At 37.2% G+C, this 10384-nt stretch overlaps 1 protein-coding gene across 1 annotated transcript; it reads left to right on the top strand.

Moving 5' to 3' along the window:
• Positions 1-3743: 3743 nt before the first annotated feature.
• On the top strand, positions 3744-8806 carry LOC118157855 (voltage-dependent calcium channel subunit alpha-2/delta-3-like). The gene is made up of 6 exons (XM_035312355.1): positions 3744-3786; positions 3936-4033; positions 4840-4933; positions 6537-6632; positions 7924-8045; positions 8607-8806. Exons 2-6 carry the CDS (start codon positions 3976-3978, stop codon positions 8789-8791), a joined length of 555 nt encoding a protein of 184 aa, XP_035168246.1. The 5' UTR covers positions 3744-3786; positions 3936-3975; the 3' UTR covers positions 8792-8806.
• The last annotated feature ends 1578 nt before the right edge of the window (positions 8807-10384 follow it).

Raw genomic sequence — 10384 nt, 5'->3', positions numbered from 1 at the left:
CTCACATCTCTCACTCTCCCAGCTGGTGTGTGGTGCAGCATTTTTTTGTTGTTGTTTATTTTTTTATTTTTTTTTTCCCTGTCTTAAATATGCTCTCACAGTGGCACCAAACAACATCCCTTATTGGCTCAGCTCTGGTCAGCCGTGGGGCCCTTACCAAACATGGGGCAGCTTCTAGATCCTTCTCACAGAAGCCATCCCTATGGCCCCCTGCTACCAAAACCTTGCCATGTAAACCCACTACATCTCCTCTCTCAGTGTTCCAGAAAACCACTCATAATCTAATGTTAATTATTTGTGATATTTTCTGAGTGAGATAGCCACCGAGAACACTGTAATTTTTTGCTCACACACTACCCTCATTACTTTTACTATGACTACGTAGTTTTAGCTCTGAAATGCTTAAAAATGTGTAAAGGCCCTTCTTGCCTTTTTTTTTGTTTGTTTGTTTTTGTTTTGTTTCTGTTTGTTTTTGTTTTTTGGGTGGGGGTGTAAGTCTGCAATTAAAACATGTGGAGGAGTCAACTGTTTGGTGATAAAGTTATTTGGCAACAAGACCAAAATCTAAGGGTCCTGAAGATGAAGAGAGAACAGAGGCATTTTGCAAGGGTAATTAGGCAAAAGGGGTCTGGAGGAGCTGCTAGCTGGCTTCGCATGGTGTATGTACCCAGTGGAGGAGCTGTGCGCTGTGAGGTGCTGAAGTTTTAGGAGTTGCAGAGAAAAAGTTGTTCAAGAGCTGAATATTTTCTGATATTACGCTGAAGTCTCTGTTGGTCTCTGTTTCCAATTCTGTTTCTTGTGTCATTGATCATTTTAATTTTTTAGGTCTTCATTCTTCAGCTGTATGCTTGCAACAAAAATATCACAGAATCACAGAATAGTCTAGGTTGGAAGAGACCTCCAAGATCACCGAGTCCAACCTCTGACCTAACACTAACAAGTCCTCCACTAAACCATATCCCTAAGCTCTACATCTAAACGTCTTTTAAAGACCTCCAGGGATGGTGACTCAACCACTTCCCTGGGCAGCCTATTCCAGTGACTAACAACCCATTCAGTAAAGAAGTTCTTCCTAATATCCAACCTAAACCTCCCCTGGTGCAACTTTAACCCATTCCCCCTCATCCTGTCACCAGGCACATGGGAGAACAGACCAACCCCCACCTCACTACAGCCTCCTTTAAAAGTACCTGTAGAGTGCAATAAGGTCACCCCTGAGCCTCCTCTTCTCCAGGCTAAACAGTCCCAGCTCCCTCAGCCGCTCCTCGTAAGACTTGTTCTCCAGACCCTTCACCAGCTTCGTTGCCCTTCTCTGGACTCGCTCGAGCACCTCCACGTCCTTCTTGTAGTGAGGGGCCCAGAACTGAACGCAGTACTCGAGGTGCGGCCTCACCAGAGCCAAGTACAGAGGGACAATCACTTCCGTGGACCTGCTGGCCACGCTGTTTCTAATGCAAGCCAGGATGCTGCTGGCCTTCTTGGCTGCCTGAGCACACAGTTGGCTGAATATGAGCCAGCAGTCAACCACTACTCCCAGGTCCTTCTCTGCCAGGCAACTTTCTAACCACACATCTCCCAGTCTGTAGCTCTGTTTGGGGTTGTTGTGCCCCAGGTGCAGGACCCGGCACTTGGCCTTGTTGAACTTCATACCTTTGGCCTTGGCCCATCGGTCCAGCCTATCCAGATCCTCCTGCAAAGCCTTCCTACCCTCGAGCAGATCGACACACGCACCTAACTTGGTGTCGTCTGCAAACTTGCTGAGGGTGCACTCGATCCCCTCGTCCAGATCATCGATGAAGATGTTAAAGAGGACTGGCTGCAGTACCGAGCCCCTGGGGGACTCCACTAGTGACCAGCCTCCAACTGGATTTAACTCCATTCACCACAACTCTCTTGGCCCGGCCACCCAGCCAGCTCTTCACCCAACCAAGTGTACGCCAGTCCAAGCCATGAGCAGCCAGTTTCCTGAGGAGAATGCTGTGGGGGATGGTGTCAGATGCCTTACTGAAGTCAAGGTAGACCACGTCCACAGCCTTTCCCTCATCCACTAAGCGTGTCACCTTGTCATAGAAGGAGATCATGTTTGTCAAGCAGGACCTGCCCTTTGTAAACCCATGCTGACTAGGCCTGATCACCTGCTTGCCCTGCAACTGCTGCATGATGAGACCCAAGATAATCTGCTCCATGAGCTTCCCTGGCACTGATGTTAAACTAACAGGCCTATAGTTCCCCAGGTCTACCCTCTGGCCCTTCCTGTAGATGGGTGTCACGTTTGCTAGCCGCCAGTCAAGTGGGACCTCTCCCGATAGCCAGGACTGCCGATAAATGATGGAAAGCGGCTTGGCCAGCTCCTCCACCGGTTCCCTCAGTACCCTCGGGTGAATCCCATCCGGCCCCATCGACTTGCGTGCATCCAAATGCTGTAGCAGGTCACCAACCATTTCCTTGTGGATTGTAGGGGCGACATTCTGCTCCTCATCCCCTTCCACCAGCTCAGGGTTCTGGGCGTCCAGAGAACAACTGGTTTTGCTGTTAAAGACTGAGGCAAAGAAGGCGTTAAGCACCTCAGCTTTTTCCTCATCTCTGGTTACTAAGTTTCCCCCCGCATCCAGTAGAGGGTGGAGATTCTCCTTAGTCCTCCTTTTTGTGTTGATGAATATGTTTCTATTTTCTAATAGAAACATGAATATGTTTCTATTCATGGCAGAAATGTAAATTAAAGAAATGCTTTATAGCTTATGAAGCAGTTGAATAAAAAAATAAATTTCTAGGTAGAAGGAGAGGACAGCAGAAGGCTTGGAACTTACTCTCCAAAATGTTCCCAACATCTCCTATCTATTTTCTTTAATCTAGCCATACATTTCTACCAGCCAGACTGATATTTCCTCCTGGATGCATCACCAAAGAAGTTGATGTAGCCATAACCTTTTCTCCCACTGTTTCCTTCACTGTTCCTCTGTCACTGACCCATTATTGTCCTCTCTAAGGATGATAATTGTGGTTCTAGTTTTGGCTTTCCTGTTTTCCTTAACCACCATAGGTCTGTCTTTACATAGTATGTACTCTGGGGGGTTACACCTAGAGCCATCCTTCTGAACCCTGTTTGCTTATTGTCTATTGATACATGCTTTAAGAATTTTGAAACTTGCCAAAGTACATTTTTATTGTGCTGTATAACTAATGATATAGTTCTTATTTACAAGCATCTGCATGACGCGTTAGAACAATGAACCTATTCTGAACAATCCAGTAAATTGCAGTTTGTGTTCATGGGTTGTGTGCTTAGTTTTTGGGAGGAGTTGGTTTTTTTAATGAAATATTTTTAAAAGAGAGAAAAACTCATTTGAAAAGCAAAATATATGGTTTAGCATAAAGAACTTTACTTGCCACATAGAACAAGGGAGTATGAATAAGAGGGGTTTTAACCATTGTGCATTTCTCTTTGCTCAGGTTTTCTTCTAAACTTCAAATATATCATGAGCAATTTGTATGACTTAAAAATTATCAGGAATAAAAACCCCAAAACTTTTTCTTCCTTTTCATTTTTAAATCTGATTTAGTTAGCTTTTGCCAGTTTGTTAGATCCTAAAGTGTATTTGAACATAGTTTACTGTGATTTATTATATTGTGGTAATAATGCACTTTCCAAGAAGGGAAGGGTTTATGTTATGGAGTGTATATTAATAACCATCTGTTACCCAGACTGCTCCCTAAATAAACCATTATTATTCCTGTTACAGGTTTACATGATTTAGAACACCCTGATGTATCTTTAGCAGATGAATGGTAAGCCTTAAACAAAGCATGAAATTGATGTCTGTTACCCTTCTTGGTTTCATATTGTTTGTGCTTGCTGAAGCCAATTCTTTATGTTCAAAGACGAAGATCATGCTTATACATATTAACATTTTAATGTTTTGACAACACGTTCTCAGGTCCTATTGCAACACTGACTTGCATCCTGAACACCGTCAAATGACTCAGTTAGAAGCGATTAAACGATACCTCACAGGAAAAGAGCCATTGCTCCAATGCAAGTATTTTGTTAAATATATGTACTAGACGTTATCCTAGCTAAAAAATGTTATACTGCAATTTCTACAAAAGTGAAAGCTACATAGTTTAACCATTGATAACTTGAGATTGGCTTGCATAACTAATATCACTTTGCAGTTTCATTTGCTTTTGAACTTTTTTCCAGAGTATCAATAAAAATATTGTTGTTTTCTGATTTTTATGGTAAACAATATGCCTGAACCAAATATTCAAGGTTCTGTTTAGATGGTGTAGCTATGTAATGTTATCATTCCATCTGGTTTCATAAATTAAACAGGATTGGTCTGAATCAAGCCTTGAATGACTTTTCTGAAGAATATATACCAGATATTTCCTGAGTGTTTTAGGGAGGATATGTATAAAATTAGCATTTCTGAACTGCAAAGCTGAATGAAAAAAACATGTGGATAAGCGTGTATTTTATCCGAGATGTTTGCAGAAACAGAGCTAGTGTGACTTAGTAGGCATAATTGTTTTAGCCTTATTTTGTGTGCAAATGTGAGCATGATATATATACAGGAATGTATATATGAAGTGGAAAATGCATTTTTGTGTTTTCTAGCCAAAAATTGTTGTTTGCAATGAAACTATATATATAAACTACATTGTAATGAAACACCATGTAATATAGTAAATACTTAATACTGCAAAAGGTTTCAACATACATCACAGACAAAATAGAGTTTAGCGGTTTAGAGTAAAAACAAAAATCTAGTTATCTAACAACAACAACAAAAAGATCTGTATGCACATATGTTTACTGATTTTACTATAATGTAATAGGTGACAAAGAATTGATCCAGGAAGTTCTGTTTGATGCAGTGGTGAGTGCACCAATTGAAGCTTATTGGACCAGTCTAGCATTAAATAAATCAGAGTAAGTAAGCTTTGTATCAGTCATTGTAATTATGGGTACCTTTTTAATAGTTATGTTGAAGAACTGATGAAATACCTTGCAAATTCTGATGCTTTGTCAGATTAGCAAGATTTATTTGCATCAGTTTTCTAGTCCCTTTCTGATTATTTGCCTAAGAGTTTTAATTTTTCAACTGCATTAAAATGCATGAAAAAAATATATTAACCATTTCACCCTAACTAGCACTAATTTTGATTCACTATTAAGTGTTTATTTTGTAGTATGTACATCATGATGATTAGTTTTAAGGTTACTCAAATTTTACAGTGTAACTAATGTAATTGTATACTAACCACAGCACACAGTTGTGACTTTCTAACAAACTGTTTAGAATAATTGAGGAATTTAATGTATGATTTACAAAAATTGTTTATGGAACTGGTAATTTATCTTGGAACAAATTATATACAGAAAAAAATGCCCTGGTAAAATAAATCATTTCTGTAATCCTCTTTTTATTATTACTATTATTATTTTTAGTTTTCCACAGCTAAGTGTTAAGCAACAAGATGTTATATATATTAGAGAAAACATGTTAAGATTAGCAGTTTGCATGAGATACTGTTGCTGAAAGGCAATTCTGGGAGTTATCCTGATTAGATTTTGTTAAATTTGAATATATATATATATTTTTTAAAGTTAATGAAAAATGATACTGTCGAAAAAACATACTGAATGAGTAAAATAAGATGCAGTGAGATCTATTTCATCGAGCTAAGGATTATCCGGTGTCCTCTCAGAAGATAAAGATAGAAAATTATTGCATGCTCATATACTCTAGGCACCAATGAATTTATATAGAAGCATAAGGTTTCTAGGAATCCTCCTACATAATAAAATAACAGAGCCAGTAAACACAAGGAAGACAGCTGTGGAGACATACTAGTGGGAGACATTTGATCCCCTTTCACATTCTCATTTATGCTAATTAGACAGGACATTTTTTTGATAATATATTTGAAGCTCTTGTTTGGGCAACAAGCAGTTTCTTTAAAGCAGCTACCTTGGTACGGTAGCTAGTGATGCAGCAACAGGGTTCAGCCAGACCTACCTGCCACATTTTTTCCTAAGGTCTAGAGGCAAATACCTGTCCTGATGGCAGTTACATTTGACTCTGAGCTGGCTGGTTTAAATCTAGGTTAGTTTTTGCACATTTAAGCAACAATCACACACCTATAGCTTGAAGTGTAGATGTACCATAGAGATGTTGAATAGAAAGGGAGCTTGATCTGATTTCCTGCTCGTCTTCAGTCACTTGGTACCAGTGGCTATCAAATGGTTGTTTTGTATCTATGCTGGCCCTTTTTTATTCTGTCTTCCATGTCATCCCATCCCCCAAATCTTGCCAAATTTACCTTATTTTACTTTTCAGTTGCTCTTGGTCTAAATAGCATTTCCACATTGCATGTTTTCCAAAGGACATTTGACTTTAAAGTAAAATAAAATAAAATAAAACTATCTTTCTAAAAAATGTGTACACTTGTATCTTCTGTGACTGGTAACATAGATTTATCTGTTTACTGCCTGGAAACATTGTCTTTGTTTGTGTTCTGCTTTATTTCAGAAATTCTGACAAGGGAGTGGAAGTTGCCTTCCTTGGAACACGGACTGGACTATCTCGTATCAACCTGTTTGTGGGTCCAGAACAGCTTACTAATCAGTAAGTAACAAAGCTATGCTTGGCAACAATGTATGAAAAAAATGTTTATTTTAGGAAGCATACCTACTGTCTCTTCCAGGATTTTGTTCTGCTGCACTGAAATACATAGAACGAATTAGAAAGATTTAATAGGATCCTTTAAATTATTTCTTCAACTGGAACATTTGAAACGATGAGCTATTGTATACCTGTATCCTATACATTTACTTTTCCCTCCACTTTTCTGGAGTTAGCTTCACATCTTTATTCTTCAGAGGAGATGCAAAGGAGAGTTCAGGATATGCTCCATCTGTAGATGCCAAGGGATTTTTCATTTTTTTAATATCTCATCTAAAAACAAATATTTTAGACATCTTCAGGGTTTTTGATATTGTTTTGCAATTTTTTTTTGCTATTGAAATCTAAGTGACAGATGTGGACTAGGTAGAAGGATAATCAAGAGATCTCATAATTCAAAACTTTCCTTTTTTGCTTCCTTGAAGATGTGATGCAGTGGAGGTAGAGGTTTTTTAGAATGGAGAGCTATAAAATCAGGTCTGATAATTAATGCCTTTTCCAAGGAGCAGCTTGATAGTGTCAGGCAAATCTATATGCATTATGTGTGTAAAAGAAAATCTGTACTTGATGTTTATGATAAATTTTTAAATTTAATATAAAATTGTATGATGTTTATCTGACCAGAAAATATTGCTGCAGTGTGAGTAGCCTTACAAGTAAGATCAATAGTATTGCAATTTCTTACTTTTAGACAGTAAACTAGAACAATGGCATTGAGACTGTACTTGCTGGTTTTCCCCATGGGAACTTTCTTTTGTCAGTATTCCATGATATCATTGAAGAATAAAGTATGTAGTTGTCCACTCCCTCCCTTATATATGCTTTGTAAAGTAGGCTATTACTTTTTTTTTTTTTTTTTTCCTTAAAAACGTATGTCAATGGCAGCAAATTACCAAACCTTCATTGCCTTTTTCACATTGCACAATTTACTGTTCTTGCATTCTTCTGAGAGAGAATTTAGACTAAACATTTTTATTTTATATCTGTATAAAAGTATTTAGTGGTACTTAGTTTACTATATTCCATTCTTCACAACAAAAGCAATTGCAAGTCTGCCTCAAATAATTATTACGGGCTAAAGTTAACCTTTTGCAGTACAAATAGTATTAGAAAAATGTCCAAAACTGTTTTCTTTTCTGAAAGAATTAGTTTTGTTTTTTCTTGTCTTTTGAAGATAGATACTACTGTGCGGCATGCCACAAACAGGTATTTTCTTTCTCTCTTCTTTCTCAAGAGATTTCCTGACAGCTGAAGACAAGGAGAACATTTTTAATGCTGATCATTTTCCACTGTGGTACAGAAGAGCTGCTGAGCAAATACCTGGGAGCTTTGTCTATTCAATCCCATTTAGTACAGGTCTATAATTTTGTCACTCTACATTCTAAGCCATATACGATACTGAAAAGATACTAAATATGTCAATACCAAGTAGGCTCTGTAGTTAATCTCAAGTGTTAATACATACATTGAGATTTGCAGCTTGTTTACTGGTCCTTTGACCAGGTTCATCTTCTATAGGGCTCAAAGTGAAAACACAAGATACCGTGTAATAGTTATTGTTGAATATTTACATAGGTTCAACTTACGGTCTAGTATTGTAAGCAAGTCCAACAGAACAAGTGTCAACATCACAGAGAAGCCCTACCAGTTGTCACCTTTGTTGCCATTTTTTGCAGAGAAGGCAAGAGTTCGATTACTCACGCCAGTGTTTTAAGATTGTTGGGATGGGGAATTTTGAAATGCTAGTGCCTGTATATTATGTGCATACATAAACTATGAGATTTGCTGTCTTATTAACACATTTCCTGAGCACTGTATTCACTAAATCATTTCAAACCAGGGGGTAAGGGTGGAAAGCTGAATTTCTTTATTCTGCAGTATCTTACTATTTTTTTTCTTTCTTAATACACCTTGCAGAAACAGCAAACAAAAGCAATGTAGTGACAGCCAGTACAGCCATTCAACTTTTGGATGACAGAAAATCCCCAGTCGTTGCAGGTAAAATTGTTGTTGTTTTTTGTTTTGTTTTGTTTTGTTCATTTTTTTTTCAAAGCGGTGTATTTTCTTCACTTCCTATTTTAGTTAGGAGAAATTTAATGTAGGAATACAATCTTACAAGAAAAGAGGATGGAAAGATGCAGAGTCAACTACATGACATATATGTTGAATTCTTGAAGAACACTTACTGACGGCTCTCCCTAAGATCTTGATCCTTTATTAATTGCATTTACTGATTAATCTAAACTCTCTGTCAGCAATGGAGTTTGATTTAATAGAAATAATGACCATTATCAGTGAAATATTTTTAAAAGATGTGATTCTATATCGTCATTAATTGGAATATATTATGTAAAGGAAAATGAGATATAAATGACTATCTGACATGTAAAGATTCCATACAGTCTTCAGGTTTGAAAATCCTGTTCTGTAACAAATGATATCAAGTGATCAGTTTACCTAGATTATCAGAGGTGTGATTTGATCAGAGAATATAAATTGGATAACAAAACTCTTCAGTTTACCAGCCAAGAGTATAACAGTACCTAAAGACTCTAAAGTGAAGTTTGGCAGCTACAGATTAGAGATTAAATGTACAGATTAAAAATTAAAAAAAAAAAAACAACTAATTTTTAATTGTGGGACATTGCTCACTCAATTTCAGATGCTCTTCTGAACAGTATTCTCTAGATACCAGTAGTTACTGAATCTGAAGTAGGAATTAAGTTAGAGAAGCTTTATGGCTTATTATACCAGAAACCAAGCCGTTTTATAGAAAATTGGGTAGCTACCACAAGAAGCAAGAATCATTTCCCACTCTTCTCATATTTTAAATATGATTTAAAATGCAGTAAGATATGCTGAATACTATCCTGAAAGATCAAGAATATACAAGGTAATTCAGAAACCTCTAATCTGGCTTTTTTCTTCTCTTTCTGTAACATTTAGTAACTAAACTAGAGATTTTTTGGGGGGTATGAAGCATTTTGAAAGAATATGCTTTGAAAAATTTTTCCTTCCCCATAGTCTGTTTGCATGCTTTCAGTTTTTATAGGGTTGGAGGTTGGACCAAATAGTGGACAAACTATTTTTTGCATGAGATTGTTAGTCAGTAACAGCCATTCAGAGAGAAAGAAATATATGCATTAATCTTGTCCTCTTTAAATTGGGATTGTAAATGTACCATGAAATTTGTATTTTTTCTGTCAAAAAACTTTCAACAAAGTTGCCAACATCTACTTCAAATTTTAGATTTTATTATAAAGTTGACAGTGTTCTTTTTAGGCAAAATGAATCTGGAGGCAGAAATTTGAGGAGTGGTAAAGGGACAAAATTTGAAATATTTTTTTGCCAGATTTGGGAGACTAAAGTAGGATTATGGATAATGTTTTCAAATACATACATCAAGGTTCACATTTTGGCCAAAACATCTAATTTTAATTTTGTGTCAAGTGAGTATTCCTCGTCACTATTTGGTCTGAGTAGATTACAGAAAGCAACAGTGTGGATACACATTCCATGTAAAATCACTCTGTTCCCGGAAGGGATTTGACTGAAAATAAAGCCGTGCCAGAACATTGTTTATTGTAGATAACTGCAAGAGTTTAAAGCAAGAAAAGAGAAAATAGACCATTACTATAAAATGAAAACCTGAGTTAGGCCTGCGCATGGCGGACATCCAACTCAATAACTCATAT

This window comes from Oxyura jamaicensis (genome assembly GCF_011077185.1).
Source record: "Oxyura jamaicensis isolate SHBP4307 breed ruddy duck chromosome 12 unlocalized genomic scaffold, BPBGC_Ojam_1.0 oxy12_random_OJ100868, whole genome shotgun sequence".
In the NCBI taxonomy this organism is placed as follows: domain Eukaryota; kingdom Metazoa; phylum Chordata; class Aves; order Anseriformes; family Anatidae; genus Oxyura; species Oxyura jamaicensis.
Note: the sequence above shows the minus strand (reverse complement) of the source record. Positions and strands in the feature narration are given on the sequence as shown.

Excerpts from the sequence above, each read along its gene's own strand:
- LOC118157855 (XM_035312355.1), top strand. The coding sequence starts at position 3,976 with ATGACTCAGTTAGAAGCGATTAAACGATACCTCACAGGAAAAGAGCCA. Across the intron at positions 4,034-4,839 it reads AAAAGAGCCATTGCTCCAAT|GTGACAAAGAATTGATCCAG; the intron begins GCAAGTATTTTG and ends ATAATGTAATAG. Across the intron at positions 6,633-7,923 it reads CCAGAACAGCTTACTAATCA|AGATTTCCTGACAGCTGAAG; the intron begins GTAAGTAACAAA and ends TTCTTTCTCAAG.